The sequence below is a fragment of the Gossypium arboreum genome, chromosome 5, assembly GCF_025698485.1.
Source record: "Gossypium arboreum isolate Shixiya-1 chromosome 5, ASM2569848v2, whole genome shotgun sequence".
NCBI classification, from domain to species: Eukaryota; Viridiplantae; Streptophyta; class Magnoliopsida; order Malvales; family Malvaceae; genus Gossypium; species Gossypium arboreum.
In genome coordinates this window covers 15,409,207-15,425,747 of record NC_069074.1, presented here as the reverse complement: position 1 = coordinate 15,425,747, position 16,541 = coordinate 15,409,207, and the positions used below count along the sequence as shown (strand labels likewise).

The 16,541-nt window shown below is 34.5% G+C and overlaps 2 protein-coding genes across 4 annotated transcripts; both read right to left on the bottom strand.

Annotated features, from left to right (window-relative positions):
• Window positions 1–7,350: 7,350 nt before the first annotated feature.
• LOC108450757 (protein CUP-SHAPED COTYLEDON 3-like) lies at window positions 7,351–10,618 on the bottom strand. 3 transcript variants are annotated; one of them, XM_053028607.1, is made up of 4 exons: window positions 10,235–10,618; window positions 9,881–10,111; window positions 8,821–9,095; window positions 7,351–8,311 (listed from the first exon to the last, which is right to left on the bottom strand). In XM_053028607.1, exons 2-4 carry the CDS (start codon window positions 10,080–10,082, stop codon window positions 7,601–7,603), a joined length of 1,188 nt encoding a protein of 395 aa, XP_052884567.1. In that variant the 5' UTR covers window positions 10,083–10,111; window positions 10,235–10,618; the 3' UTR covers window positions 7,351–7,600. The 3 variants fall into 3 exon arrangements, with proteins under 3 accessions (XP_052884567.1, XP_052884568.1, XP_017604007.1); XM_053028608.1 differs by having other exon boundaries at window positions 10,343–10,618; XM_017748518.2 differs by having other exon boundaries at window positions 9,881–10,618.
• Window positions 10,619–12,432: 1,814 nt separating this feature from the next.
• Window positions 12,433–16,515, bottom strand: LOC108450274 (SWI/SNF complex subunit SWI3B). Its single transcript, XM_017747825.2, has 6 exons — window positions 15,205–16,515; window positions 14,601–15,028; window positions 14,048–14,401; window positions 13,382–13,520; window positions 12,901–13,034; window positions 12,433–12,820 (listed from the first exon to the last, which is right to left on the bottom strand). The coding sequence occupies exons 1-6, from the start codon at window positions 15,401–15,403 to the stop codon at window positions 12,680–12,682; spliced, it is 1,395 nt and encodes a 464-aa protein (XP_017603314.1). The 5' UTR covers window positions 15,404–16,515; the 3' UTR covers window positions 12,433–12,679.
• Between the last annotated feature and the right edge of the window lie 26 nt (window positions 16,516–16,541).

The window sequence follows — 16,541 nt, the reverse complement described above, 5'->3', positions numbered from 1 at the left end:
GATAGCCCGATTGAAGGTTCTTTTTTTGTTCGTTCAATCGATGTTCACTATTCAATATGATATCATCATATCTTCAATGATTATATCCAGCACTGTTAATGCATCAAGAGCTTGATGTAAAAGACTTCAATGGGTACCAACTTTTAAGTTCGGCTTGTTGCTCTCCGATCATGGAAAACATGTTCAACTATTGTGCCTGAATGAGGTTTCTACCTGTTCATATGTTGTCTTTATTGGGGATTTTCATGTTCAGTTGATTTGTATGTCTGTTTAATTTACATGTTCTAATTGATCGCTTTTGGACCAGTCAAGTCTCCCACCCCCCCCCCCCTTTTTTTTTTGTTGTATGTGTGCTCACGAATCGTTGTGGGTTGTTTTCCTGGACCTGTATATGACCCATGTTCTATTTTGGGTTTGAGTGCCGAATGAGTGAATATTCATCATGACAAAGTCAATTTTGCTTGAAGTTTATGTAAATTGTGAATTTAATATATATTAATTTGACTATTTTTGACATTCTATTTTTTTTGGAATAGTTGATTTTTATTTTTGAAATTTTAATTTTAACTCGAATGATAACAATTAAATTTATTTGATGAAATTTTACTATTGGCCTTATACCATTCGTAAAGTTGTAGATTTAGCCTATATTATCTAACTTAATCTTTCATTCTTAGTTTTTATAATTCTTAAATTTTAGAATTTCAATTTTAACACAAATAATATTTCAAAATTATTTAACTGTTTTCTTAGAAATATATGAAAATAGCAAGATGATATAATATTTTACATAATGATAATATTTTTGTAGTATCGACTTTTATAAAAGAGCATAACTTAATTTAATGAATTTAACAACTAATATTTTTCAATATAATATTTTAAAATTCATTAAGTACAAAAATTAAAATGACGAAATTGAAGCATATGAACTCAATTACACAACTTACATAAAGACTAATAATAAAATTTAACTTTACAATAAATAATCATCTTCATTCGAGGTCAATGAAATTAATTTTAATCAAGTAAAGTGAGGCTGCTCGTCAATTCATTTTGTTGCGAGCCATATGAAGTGACAATGCATAAGGATTAGGGTTGACAAAACCCGAAATATCCAATAGATCCTGAACTAATTCACTCTAAATGGAGAGGATTTTGTTTTCGAAAAGTGAATGCGGCTTGTGAGGCGAAGCGAGGTGGGTTTTTTTTTTTGCTTTTGGACAATGAGTATGAAGCGGTTAATCGTAATTGCCGCACCTCATTCTACCCCATCTACCCCATCTTGCTTCATAAAATTGTCATTTTATCTTTTATATATATATATATATTAAAAGGGAAAAAATATAATAAAGTATTATAGGAAAAAAAATCATATATTTTATATTTAAATATTTACTTCACTTTAAAAATATTGAAAATATTAAGACAATTAGCAAAACTTAATTAAAGTAGAGCAGGATGGAGTAGGGGTGGATACATCTAACATTCACATAGGTGATAATACTCTAAAATGACGTGTTTTTATATATTAATCATGTGTTTATTTTGAGCTTGAGCCTACTAATTTGAGCTATTTATGTCTTTTTATCTTTTAGGGACTAAATTGGAGACGAAAAGTAAATTGAAGGGAAAAAGCGTCAATTCGGAGATTAAATGGGCCAATATGCAACGTGGGACAAATATGGTGCCAAAAGTGCGAACATGGAAGGCACAATGACTTAAAAGCAAATAGAAGAGATTTTATTTTGGAAGACTCTATTTTATTTTATTCTATTAGGATAATTAATATTAAGATAATTATTAGGATTATTCAAATTTAGGATTTTATTTTAATTATCTTTGTTTATCTTTAATTAAATGTATTTATCTTTTTAGAATTAAGTTCAATTAGACTATTTCCCTAGCACTATAAATAGGGGGTGAAGTGACTCTATTTGGGAGGGATTTTTTTCTGTAAACACTCTCCCCCAAAAGTCTTTTGTTCTTTCATATTTCTTTTCAATAAAATTTCTTTTTCCATATTTTTATTTATTTTCTTTCCCTCCATTATCATGAGTCACTAAAAAACCCTTCCAACCAAAAGTTGTCAATATTTCCCCAAAAAGGGTTCTTGAGGCCTAGAATCCGTACTTAGCCTTCTTGCCAAGTATTCATCGTTTCTCCGCACTACGGGCTGACGCTTCCGTCATGGCCCTTAAGAAGTAAGCTTTTCAGCACATGCAAAGGCGGCCGCTTTGTATGTTTTCGAAGGACTGCATAGTCGGTTCGTTAACTTACTGCATCAGAGGTTAGCGAGCCAAAAAGACAAAATGGCGTGGGATTCGCCATTGAGAAGCGTTGGTCTAGCATAGATTATTGGCTAGAGTCAGGTTCCCTAAAAATCGTAAATCTAATCTTTGGAGCTGGTGGTCGTAGGCGTCCTCTTCCACTATAACTGGCTTACTTGAGTCGAGAAAGATTATCCAAAAGCCAAGGATTGAGCCCAATGAGGAATGAGACAACCGGAGGCTGGAACTTTTCCATAAGAATTTCTTTTCTCTTAAAACTCTCTTTATTATTTTTATTATTTTCGTAATCATAATTTCAGTAAACTTTAAATTCTGTTTTTATTTTATTTTCGCTTCCAAAATCAATTCTTAAATTCTGTTTTTTATTTTTTTTCCAGGAACGTAGGTTTTCTTGGCACGATTCTGCCCAGGATTTCGAGAGACAAGCATTCTGTAACACTCCTTACCCGAGACTGTTGTCAGAATCGAGCACGAGGCATTACTAAACTTAATCTATCACTTAAATAGTTTTAAATTGTTTATTTAAGCATTTCGGAATGTGCTGCCATTCTGCGTCGTAGTCGCCTAAAAATTCATATCTTGAGTTACGAAACTCGAAATTAAGATCCGTAAATTTTTCCTGAAACTAGACTCATATATCTATCTACTAATTTTTTTCATAGATTTTTGAATTGGCCAATTAGTACAGTTTATTAGTTAAAGTTTCCCCTGTTTCAAAACTCGATTGCACTAACCTCTTGTTACTATGAACCATGTTTCTTCCTGTACAAAATTCATATCACTAAGCCATTTGTTTCTCTTAAAACTAGACTCAACAAGGATTATAACCATATAAAGTATACCTTCTAATTAGTTTTGTACAATTTATGGTGAATTTCCAAAGTTGAAACAGGGGTTCTAGAAATCGCTCTGACCCTGTTTCACTAAAACTCAGATATATTATGAAATATAATACCTTTACCTATTTTTCTTATTCCATAAGAAAATAGACATAATAAGCTTTAATTTCATATATTATTCATCTTTAAACTATGTTTCTACAATTTTAGTGATTTTTCAAAGTTACATCATTTCTGTTACTTGAATCTGTTTTAGGTTACTTTCACATTTTCATAATTTTCATGTGATAATCACCATTCAATCATACATATTAATAAACATGCATATCATCGGCCATTTTATTAGCTAATCACTAGCAAGTATTTACACATCATTCATTGTTCATATTATACCAAAAGTAGCTAAGTTTCTATACATGCCATACACAAAACAAAACATCTAATTATACCGAGTTATTTCTTTGATAGTGTGATCGGCCTCCGACGTTTCCTTCGATCCCCGAGTGGCTAGATAAGTACTATAAGAAGAAGAAAATAAAGAGATTAAGCACTAGGCTTAGTAAGCTTACAAGCAAATAAATCACAACATTCAACATAATGGATAATTATGCATAATATCATCTAACATCATAAATTTCTTTACTTCTCAATTTCTATCTTCTTCTTTATTCCCTTACCTTCTTTCTTACGACCTTTCCTTTTCATAAGTATAATCTACTTTTCCTTTGCTGTTAATTCACTGTAATTTAACTCGTATCCTGACCCGTTGAACCACTCGGAATACTAAGGATACTAGGGTCGTCTCTGTCTATCAATATCTCGCCAATGCCATGTCTTTGACATGGACTTACATGAATTATTCTCTCCAATGCCATATATAATATGGACTTACATGGCTCAATCCTGTCTCCAAAGCCATATTTCTAATATGGACTTACATGGCTCATTTCTGTTCTGTCCTGTCAACCCTAATATCCTAACATTCCTAGGGTTCAACCGGGGCTTTCTAACACTTTTCCTCTGTCACTTCACCTTAAATTCGACTTTAAATATTTTCATAACATAAATATATAAATGCTGAAATTGACAATAATAATGTAAAATAAAAGAATATTGCATTTATTTACTGTAAACTTACCTCGATACAAAATGTGACTAAACTTTACAATTTAGTCCTTTACTTTTCTTTTCCCGATCTACTCTCGAATTTCGCTCTTCTTGATCTATAATAGCAAATTTAGCTTATTTAATATCAACATTTATCAAAACAACCCTTTACTCAAACTTTGGAAAAATTATATTTTGCCCTAAACTTTCACATATTTGCACTTTTCCCCAAGGCTCGTAAATTAAACTTCATCCTATTTTCTTATGTTTTATGACATGCTGATCATTTTTCCTTCTATGGCAACATCAAATTCACACACTAACATGTACTTATGACTATTAGGTATTTTACCGATTAAGCCTTTTACTCGTTTTCACTTAAAACCAAGTAGCACAAGTTGTCTAACATAATTTAAAACCTCATATTCCATCATAAAACATCAAAATACACAAATTTCACCTATGGGTATTTTTCCAAATTTGATTCCTAACTTAAATTATTGCTAGCATAAGCTTTATCGAGCTAGGGACTTCAAAAACGTAAAGATCATTAAAAGCGGGCTTGGAATCACTTACTATGAAGCTTGAAAGTTGAAGAAACCCCAGCTATGGAGAGAGGTAAGGTTCTGCTGGTAACTTGAAGAAGATGATACAATTTTATCATCTTTTTACCTTTTATTAATGTTAATAACCAAATGACCAAAATGCCCTCCTTACTAAACTTTCAAAAATTCCTTCCATGTCCTAATTTTGTCCATGAACTTAAAATTGGTCAAATTACCATTTAAGATCTCCTAATTAATATTCCAAAATAATTTCATACTAAAACTTCTAGAATGCAAGTTTTGCAAATTATTCGATTTAGTCCCTAACCTCAATTTAAGCACTTTATGCATAGAATTTTATCACGAAATTTTCGCACAATCATGTAATCATACCATGAACCTCAAAATAATAATAAAATATTTTTTATTTTATTTATTTATTTTTTTTACCCTGAATTTGTGGTTTCGCAACCACTGTTCCGTTTAGGCCCTATTTCGGAATGTTACACATTCGTATAATCCGGTCCCTGAGGATTCGACCTTACTTCCCCTTTACTATTTCTTTTTCATTATTTTACAAGGAATAGGATATTTTTGGTGCTCTCAACGACCGCATCAATAGGTGCTAGTGGTTTTTAAAATTATACATCTATAACAGTGTGGGATGAGTGGTGGAGTAAAGTGCATTAATTGTAAAATGGAGATGAATTTAGTAACATTTACCCTTGCCCCACTCCATTGCCATCCTAATACGAAAGGGGGCATAATATGTTTCTTCTTGGACAAAGATGAGTTTGGAGATGTTTAGTTCATTCTTATCACCTTTAAGGCTTCCTTTTGATAGGTGATGTGTTTTGCTTTTGGTGAAATTAAAAATCGTGGTAGTGGTAAGATTGAATATTGTAGTAGTGAAATTAAATTCAATGATAGTATATGTATTTAGATTTATTCGTAGATGTGGTTGTGAGATGAAAGTATAAAATGACTATTAAGAGTATTAGTTTAGAATGTGTTGATAAATTAATGTATAATTAAAATTAAATAATAAAATATAATTAAAATTATATTTTTATTAAATAACAGTTAAATTTATTAAAATAATTGTATTACATCAAACAATGTTTTTAAATTTTTATATAATTAAATTGATTTATTTATTAATTTGATACTTTAAAAAATTGAAAGAAGATATTTTAAAATTTTTATGCCAATATTTTAAAATATTTGAATGAAAAGAAAGGGAAATATATTTAAGGTAAGATTTAAAAAAAAGAAAGAAAGAAAGAGTAAGGATGACGTACAAGAAGGAAAGAACAAGGACGGAAAGGGTATTTCCACGATGGTTATGGAGAATCAATATCTAAAACAAAAATGGTTTACGGTAAAAGTTAAATTTCAGACGTCGGTGCATTCAATTACTGATGAACATACGTTGAATAGCCAATAGATCATTGGTTTCAAATTCAGTAAATCTTATATGAATCAGCTTTTTTATCTGTTTTCCTTGCATGCATTTCAGGGAGCCGAAGAAGAGAGTGAAAAAGAAAATGAATGAAGACAAGTGAATCTATGTCTAATAGCTCAAGAAATTGATGATGACATCCGCTATTCTAATCCAATAATGACTAATACCTCATAAATGCATGCATTTTTTCTCGGGATATGATGATATATCCATCCATCCATGCCCGAAACCCCTTGTCTCCCTACACAATGCCCCTACTAACTTTAGGTACTAGGTACAATGCCCAAAACACCCTATTCCCTCATCCCCAGAAGGCTACTTATAGCCTATAAGTGACGTCACCATTCATTTCATCCTATCCCATCAAACAAAACCTTTCCCTCGCTGCTCACTCAGTTCCCTTTCTACACTCATTTGCTTAGTGCATTTTTTTTTTTGGTTTTAATTGAATTTACCTATTAAATTAAATTAATTAGATTAATTGGTGAGATGAATTAAAAGTTTTTGAGTATTTCGGTTATCCATTAATTTTGTTTGAAATTACATAATTAATCAAATTAAATTAGTAATTAAAATTATTAATAACAGTATATTATAGGCCCAATAAAAGATAGATCTAATACGTTATATAAGTGAATAAGTCCAACATATACAAATTAATATTTTTATAAATGTTTTGACAATGAGCTTGAAAAAAAATGAAAACTAAAAATATTTGAAAAACTTAAAATTAACCTTAAAAAGTCAACAAAAAATTAAACAAAGAAAAGTAAAAAAATTAATGTTTATAATGAAATGTTTGTTATTATATTTTTTTGGTTCTTTTATTTCTTTTAAACTTTTTTGAATTAAAAATAAAGAAAAAATTTGTCATGAAAATTTTTAATATTTTAAATTTGTCTTGGACAAAAATAGATGATCAAATTTCAGTTGACAATAATTTGACCGATTAACACATTTCAAAAAAAAAAAAAATGATTAACTGTTAAGAGTTCCAAATTTTTTATTAAGTCAATTAGGGATAATCCAATTGGAGCTTTTTCTTTTTCTTTGCCCTCGTCTCACACTCCAACCCAATTTTATATTGCAGCTCTTCAAGCGTATCTCTGGAACGGCAGCAGCTTTTGGTTTTTTCTTTTATCACAATTTTAAGAAAAGCTGTTGGCAGAGCGGGCTGCAGGTTCTACAATACAAAGGTAAGTAGAATAATATTCATTAGAGCTGATGAATACTAAATTCTGCTCCAGATACACGTAAACGTAAATGTAACGATTAAAACTCATCACCCAATCTACTGATATGGACATAGATAGATAGTAGTGATCCTATTCTTAACAATATTTTAAGATTTTATCAATCTAGCGGCCCGGATTCTCCAGAGGCTGTGGTGGTGGGAGGATTTAAAATCATCTGACCGCTGGCCCTATTAATGGAAATTGAAGTGGACATGTCATGTGCGTTAGTGTCCCCCCGAGCAGTACCCCTAACACCTTCAGCAAACCCCAACACGCTATAATCCATGTCGAAGAACAAAGGGTTTTGACATGGTGGGCTGGGATGAATCCTATCCATCCAGTTCAAGGTGTTGGCAGCAGGCAGATTTAAATAGGAAAAGTCAGCCTCTGCCTTACACTGTTTGGGAAAAGCAGCTTGTTCCTTAAATAAGCAATCTTGATGTGAGAATAGGGACTTGAAGAGCATAGCTGCTGATGAGGTGGTGGTGGTGGTGTTTGTCACAGCGTTCTTGTCGGTTGTGGCAAAAGTGGAAGTTGGTGAATAGGAGGGTTGGAGTCCATTAGATGGGAAGAGCTGGGATTGGGACTGTGAGACAACTGGGTTTATCAGGCTTTTCAGGTCATTTTCATGGCGGTGAATCAAAAAAGAGTTGTGAGCTTGCATTAGAGTTTGAGACTCAGATTTTAACAACGGTGTTGGAGTTTCAAGCAATGGAGGCAAGAAAGTTGTTGAAGACGAAGACACTGCCAGTACATAGCTTTGACCTTGAGCAAGGGCATTCTTCTTCTCAATTGTTTTATGAAATATTCTGCAAATCACCCATTCTTCCTACAAAAAAAAACCATATTAAGTGGTAAGGGCAAGAAGATTTAAGCACAAACAAAGCAGGTTATGTTAGAACCATTTAGTTTGGACTTAGGAACATGTTTCGCGCGTGCATGGTTTAGCCTTCTTTCTAATTAGTGCATTAACAGGTTAATTAGCTAATGCTAATTAAGAAAACGAAGGTCAGAAGGTGAAGCAGCTTTATAAGGATAATTAAATGCAGAAATGGTAACTGTTACGTACTGACAGCCATATAACAGTGATGGAGTGAAAAACCAAAACCAATCACATCAAAAACTACCCTGCTTGCTCGAGTGGTTAATAATATGGTGAAAGTTGTCAAATCGGCATGCACGCAACACCATAATACCACCATACCCCCCTTAACAATTGCAGATGATGAGTTCCACAAAATGTATCGTATAAACATAACAAGTCAAACCCTGAAAGCGACAAACAAGTTGATTGAGATGAGATTCCCACGGCGCACGTGTGGCGGTGGGGCCCATTACCTTGCAGGAGGGGCGGCAGGAGAAGTCACCGTCCAAGCGGTACTCATGCATGACCCACTTGGTCTTCTCCCCACGGGGTGCCCTGCCCTTGTAGAAAACAAGGGTTTTTTTCATTCCCAAAAGAGCTCCGGTTGAGGCACTGTACACTTCCCTATCTTTGCCTGTGGCTTTCCAGTACCCAGCTCCAGTGGCTCTGTTTGTTCTCAGCCCGCTTGGGTATTTCCTGTCCCTCAAGCTGAAGAAGTACCATTCTCTCTCCCCCATTTTCGCAACATCTGATCACCGTTCACATCAAATTAATTGCTACTACACATATTTACTAGCTTCAACTAAAGATGGACAAGACTTTATATTTATATTTAATATGCGTATATATATTCATCAATAATCCATTGAATTTTCCGTCTCTTAAGTGCACAAAATTTATGAATTGACTCAGAATATTAATGGTATATATTGCATGACAATGAGACAATGTTCAAATCCTTTAAATATATATATATATGGCGTTAAACCCAACATGTCTCCGAATTTTGGTGGACATGTTAACAGTTTACAAGACCCGTGCTCTTAGCAAGGGGCTCTTCCGTTTAGAGTGTGCTGCAGGATTTCCTGGAAACATACTTATTAAACATTTATGTACTGCAAATTCCTCCTTACAAAATGCTCTAGGCCTATTTTAATATAAAATATCTCGGCGCTCGCTGGCCAACACAAAACTATGCTTCTTCATAGAAGAACAAAACCAAGATGCAACAGGATTATGAAGACACAACTACAGCTTAACTAGTCTACATTCTCTTAACTAGACTCCACTGAAAAGGAAACCAGGATTTTAAGCTTATCCAAAAAGAAAAAATACAAGGGACATGGAAAAGAGCATCTTCTCAGGCTCAGCTGAGAAGAAAGAAACGGAACTCATCTGAGGAATCTATAGAAGCGTCCGGTAAGATGCTAAAAAAGATGCAATGATGTATGGTGGATAGAGAATATTCCCGGGTAATATCATATAATCACGCTATTAATTTTGGCTTTGTCGATAAGCAAAGCATATATATACCTGGAAGCTCCCAAGGTTCGCATCTGTTAAGGTCAACCTCAGCAATCTCCACTCCACAGAAGCTTCCATTAAATACCTTGGAAGCCAAATAAAAGGTTACCAGTTCCTCGTCAGTGGGGTGAAACCGAAACCCCGGCGGCAACCCATGCCCGTTTACCTCCTCCTCGGCAAGTTCACTCAGAATTTCTTCAACTGCTAACATCTTCCAACACAGCTATCCAACTTGTACGTCTTGCAATGAGAAAACAAGAGACAGGAAGTGAGAAAAGTTTGTGATTGTGCAACAAATGAAGAGTCTTTGTGATTGGGAATGAATGGAATGGATAGGACAACGAGGGTAAGTAACATGCAAACCAAACATATATGAAGAGAAGCACTTAAAATGAAGGAGAGAAGTTATTTTGAGAAGGGTTGATCTTAAAATGCTTTAAGGGTCGCGAGGCTGCAGCTGCTACAGCGCACCTGAAAGGCCTTCCGAAACGGGGAGAAAATTAGAAGTGGTTTTCGGAAAGACGAGAGAAATTGACGTTGAGGCTTAAAAAAAATCTAATAGGGATTCATGTTAGTTAGTCATTGGAGAAGAGGAGAGGGGTAATAAATGCCAATGCATAGTTGGTTGCAGATGGCAGGGATTTATGCGTGTGTATATGAGCATATTGGAGAGAGAAAAGAGAGATGGCTTCATATTGAAGTTCAGGTTCTCAGATTGATAACAGTGAGATCATCATCATCATCATCATTATCAGGGATTAATTATTTATTTACTATGCACAAAATATGAACAGTATTAGTTTAGGTGCTGTACAACAAGGCTGTCAGGTCTAGAATACACCCACCAGAGTACCTTTCTTATTTATCGTTGTAACGTGAAAGTCCTTTTAATTTGCCAATTAATGCATGCTGATGGTCGGTCCGTCTCTTATTCGTGATCTGTCTGTCGTATATTTGGTCGGGGGCACTTGGACATGGTTAGATGAGACGAAGCCTGAAGAATCCAATTCCAGTTTCTAGGAGACTATCAGAATTTAAAATATGTTTAAATAATTATTTATATGTTAGGCTCGATTCATTTAATATTGACGAATGTTTAATAAATATGTAGGAAAATATTATTTTTAAATAAACGAATTTATAAATGAATCTATTTGTAAATATAAATGAATCAAACATACTTTTATTTGCATGTAATACGTCAAACACTTCATCCATTTACAACTTTAATCATCACTGTTCCATTTAAATACCAACATTTATTTGGTCAGAAAATTTTATTTAATTTTTGAAACTCCCAAAATCAAACCCACCGTTGGTGGAAAAGTAATACTGGCAAATGAATTAAATGAGTAATGAGCTGCTCACTTACTTACTGCCCAATGGGGCGGGGATGCATATAATTAACGGGTTCTCTTGAAAGGTAAAAGAAATGTCGGCGATGCACTGGCACGTGTAGGCATGTGATGATGAGGTAAATTAAAAGGGGTGTCGTAAGCTGCCGCTGTCTCTCAACTGTGTAGGAAAAGTTAACAACATCAGCATTAACGAAGATAAATGGTTAATTTTGTATATTCAATAAAATTTCAACTATTTGGATCAAATTGGACAAAACAAAATGATTCGAAATCGAAATCCTAGTCGTAAAGCATCGAACTCCGATATATGTATGAAAAAAGAAAGATTACCTATCACCTTCAGCTGCTGGTAGCAGGTGTGTAGGTTTTAGGGCTACTTTTATCAATTATTTTGATTTTCGTTGTTTTCTTACATACTGTTGTTGTCAGGGGGTCTCTCTAGCTCTGATTATTGAGCACCTTTTTTCGTAACGTCTCAACGCAAAAACAAACAAAAACCACGCCGGGCTCTTGTAGGGCCCACTAATCAAAGGAGTCATGGGCCCAGTGAGCTTAACTTGACCCACTAATTTAGAAATTTCTGACTTTTCCAACTAAGGCGTTACCATGCAATAACTTCTTTGCAACCAACGAAAAAAGTAACCAGGAAAAAGGGAAGAGATTATCTTTTATTTTTAAAGGGAAAAATGAACCCCAAAATAAGTTAAAAGGGCAAAAAGAAAAGAGGCTATTTTTACAGGTCTGAGCTGTCCAGAACGACGAATATACAAGAATCCAACGACAATAAAATCCGTTCAATCCAATTGGACCCTATTATATATAAATTTCACAATTTCATTGGTAAATCAGCTGATGTAACAGTCGGGCTGAGTTCCATTCCTTTCAATTGAGATTAGACTTCTTTTATTAATTTTTTTATTTTTTCAAATTAATTTTGAATTGAAAAAATAAACTTTAATTCTTTCCTTAAGCAATTAGTTTTTTTATGTAAATAAAAAAATAATCAAACTATTATATATATTTGCAAAAGAATTTTTTGTATAGTAAATTGAAGTTTGATTATTTTGCAAAAACTAATCGAAGTTGTATAGTCTAATGTGCTATCCCAAGCAATTATCAGAGGAATTCACGCTATTTACCATTTAACCAGAATTGCATATGTTGCTTGCTCAAGACCTGAATTACAGTCTCCGGCTCCAGATGTTATGGTTTTCAATTTTTCATTTATAATAGAGAGAGCACATAGCATATGTTGTACAATGTTGGACCAGGTTTTTCCAGCTTTGGTTATATACTAACTGCGATTCACTTTTTTGCCTACATACTTCAGAAAGATTGTAACGCAATTTACCTGCAATTCAAGAAATTTTCTCCTTTGGCCATAACCATCTGCAGAGGCAGAATACAGAAGAAAAAGAAAACAATTGTTCTTCACCACTTTTTCAGTATTTCATGTATAGTTTCTACAAAATGAAAGATTGAGCTGGTCAATAAAAAGGAGATTCTTCATGCTCTCCAATTGTTGCCTCTCTTTCTCAGTCTGCAAATCCATCTCCTCAAAACGAAGAAACTTGTCTTGTATCTCTTTCATCTGCACACCTCAAGATATACAGTAAATAATCATATGACATCTAACATCCTAGACACTCATCTTGAAAATCTTATACATACCTGCACTTCTGTAATCCCAGTAATTGCCCTTTCAATATCTAGTTCTTCCTTGTCAAGTAGTGAATTTGCAACTGCATATGCTGCTCTTTCCAATGCATTTTGGTTGGTGTCACCATTAGATGAAATTTCTGATTCTGTGACAGAAGGAAATAATCTCACCAACAAAATCCCAACAAGTCTGATAAGAGATGTGCAGATAATAATGCTAGATGATCTTTCTTATTTATTTATCTAACTTTACTTCTTTCGGGTTTGGTTGGTTCTTGAGGAAGATGTTAAAATGTAAACCATTTGGAGCCACCTCTTCTTAGCATATCAAATGTGAAAATGGCCAGACTACAAGGAAGCTTAATACAGAGTTACATCATTTGTTGCAATGATATGGGTAGACTGCAATTAATACCAATGTGGAAACAGTGCGATTAAATAAGTAAATGCTGCAATGCTTGAATGTTAGGGTAAAACCAGAAGGGATTCAAACCTCGTTTCGAGTTTCTTTCAAGAGACCCAATCCCCACTCTGCTAGCCGTGACGTCGTCGACCTGAGATAGAACAGAAACAGCTGCTTGGGCAGCTGCTTCTGCAATCTCTACACCAGCCAAAGCTGACAAAAAGGCAGCCTGAAAAAAGGAGGTAGCAAGTATAAACAAATTGTTTACTAAAGCAAAACTACATCATCATCCAATAATTGATGTTTCCGAACAAAATTAAAATATATTTAGGGCATAAAGTCAATGCTTATAACCTATTGGATCTTGCATGCAACTAAAAGTACTAAGCCCTTTCCCCTCAAATGGAATCATGGGATAAATATTGCCGACAGAAACAAATTGTTGAACAGCAGCAACTAATTGTAAATGATCCAAATCCATTACTTGGAAATCACTTCATAGACCAATACAAGATAAGATATCCACACTAGCATGCAATGCATAGATTGACTGATGACTGAGTTTGTGCAGGTACTTCATATTCCCTAGACCTTTGTTGCACCAGTGTAAAAAGCAAGTTAAGCAGCCATGCAGGAACTCGTGATGAAGATGATGCAAGTACAAGCATTAGGTGCTTTTGTGCCCAAATATTAGCTTAGCAATTTCCTAGTCCATGTTATTTGATGTTCCGAGTTAAACACGAGAAAAAGACATACCTGAGCCATGATTGGGTTGCTTGCGTCAGCCAGAGGCGTGAGGCACATCCTTTTATTAGTTTCAAATCCAGATTCATCATCGTTTGATAATGGATGTCTGAGATATTCCTCCCCAAAAGGAAGCTTAACGAAATGAGCCACACAATCCTTGTCGGTTCTACCACCAACATGTTGTGCAACCTTCTTCCAGTCATCACCATAATGCATAATGGCTTCCAGAAGCAGCAATGTCTCTTTTTCTGACCAATCTGCCTTGGCTTCATCAGTGATCTCTACCCGCCTGAAATCAGCATTGCTTAGACCAACCCTGAAATTGCCCCGAACATAACACCTTGCACACAGGGTGGAGTCATACTGCACAAAAAAAGAGGGTAAGAAAACACAGCAGCTCATGGTAAATCTATAGTTAACCTAGAAGCATGAGTGTAAAGTAGTGGCCTTTCCTTAATTAAACTAAGATAATGATTAGGAGGACTTAACAATAAAAGAGAACAGTACTAGAAAAGGGTGTAAGAAAACTATGTTAATAACATTAAGAAGGGAAAAAGGATACCTTGTCGCAAACGAAGCAAGCAATGGTACAAAGAGACTTGCACGCCCCACAGATTCGCCTGGAATTAGAGGAGTGTTTGGAGGTGGGGGCAGCAGAAGAAGGGGATTCAACAGAAGGGGAATCTGAGGATTTAATGTTAGAACCAGTATCTTTGGAGGGCTTGGAAAGAGCAGAGGAGGCAGAGTAATTGATGAGACCCCAGTGGTCAAGGAAATCGAAAACCCTCCGAATGGATCCAACATCACCAACAAGAGTCTTCCTGACGTCAGTGAAGGTAATCTTACGGGAAGGGTTTACCCTGAATAGCTTTATAATTGAGTTCCTGTAATAAATGTAAAGACCAGGGCCTTTGGAAGCCGAGCGACCGTCGAAAAACTCCGGAAGGAAACGGGACTCGCAAGAGTCTATCTTATCCCACGAGAACCACCCTGTTTATTTTAACCCCAAAAAAACAAGGGAAGAAAAACAGCATCGATTAACAACAACCAAGCAAGAGAAAAAATAGGGGGAGGGAAGAGGGAAGAGGGAAGAAAGAAGTCTAAGAGAAGAGAGAGAGAGAAAGAGAGAGAGAGAGAGAGAGAAGAGGCAGTGCAGCAGCACTTACGGGAGTAGCTGGGGACGTAAACGACGTCGGCATCGGCGGAAGGAGGACGGCTGGTGGGCGTGGAGGGGACTTCAGAGTTGGGTGCCGTTTGGGAAGAGAATTTGGAGGGGAATTGGGGAGATGGCTTCAACTGGTTTGAGTTCGAGATGGGGATGCTCTCTGAGGAAGCAGCTTCTTTCACCGGTGATTTCTCTGCCATTCCTTCCTTTCTTTCTCTCTTTTCCGTCGGCCTCTACTTTACTATTTTCGGCCCCTTTAGTAGTGGTCAAATTCTATTGAAGTTCCTTTAGTATAGATTTTTATCTTATTTAGTCCCTCTATTATAATTTTATTTTTTTGGCAGAAATAATTTGATAATTCTATTCTCTTTATTTTTCAGAGGATTACTTTTTATTTTTAATATGTGATCACATAGGATTGGACGATCTTTTTACATATTAAGAAAAACAAAAAATATATATCAATATTATGTCCAATTCTAAAAAAAGTTAAAATGTATATTTCATGTCATGAGATATTTAAAGTAAAATCATGTGAAGTTATTTGAAAAAATTATTAATAAAATTGATCAGAAGTACATATTCTAAAATGTAAAAAGTAAATAATTATCTTTGATACAATTTAACCTATTGAAGCGATAGTACTCGTACAATAATAATGTTACCAAATTTCCAAATTATTTTAGTTACTTTTTATCTGATTTATCTATAATTAATTAATTTGATTTTTTAGAATTTAATTAATTTGAATTTAATTTGTGTAAATTCTCTCCTAAAATAATTGAAACTATTAATTATATAATTCTAACTTAAAAACTAAAAGAAAAAAATTCACAACTTAAATTCAAGTTCATAATTATCCCTTCCAATAATATCATGAATTACAATTTAAGTCATTTATGAAAATTACTTTCATTTTTTTCAATAATGTTGTCTGAAGTAAAATAAAATTTGGATATTTCGTGAACTGATCAACAATATCCAGCACATTTTTTAAGTTTAAAAAATATCTCATCAATTAATCTTAACAGAGAAATCGAGTGAATTGAAAATTTTCCATTATAGGTCTCTAAAACGCTTTCTCTAACTCTCTTATCCCAGCTTTCTAGCTTTTTTAACAATAAAGTGGGTTCCGATCACCTCCATTTTCTTATATGCCTTTGGCCGGCAGAATGAGGTGGGTTAAAAACTTCCTCTGGCGGCTGTAGTCTCCCTGACACCACCCTCGCCGGATTTTCGTGGGTGTTTCTCGACGTTTTTGCTGGGGCTCTAAAATTAAACTTAACAAACAAAAAGAAGACCAATGTAGGCTACACAAGAAATAAAAATGAGAAGAAA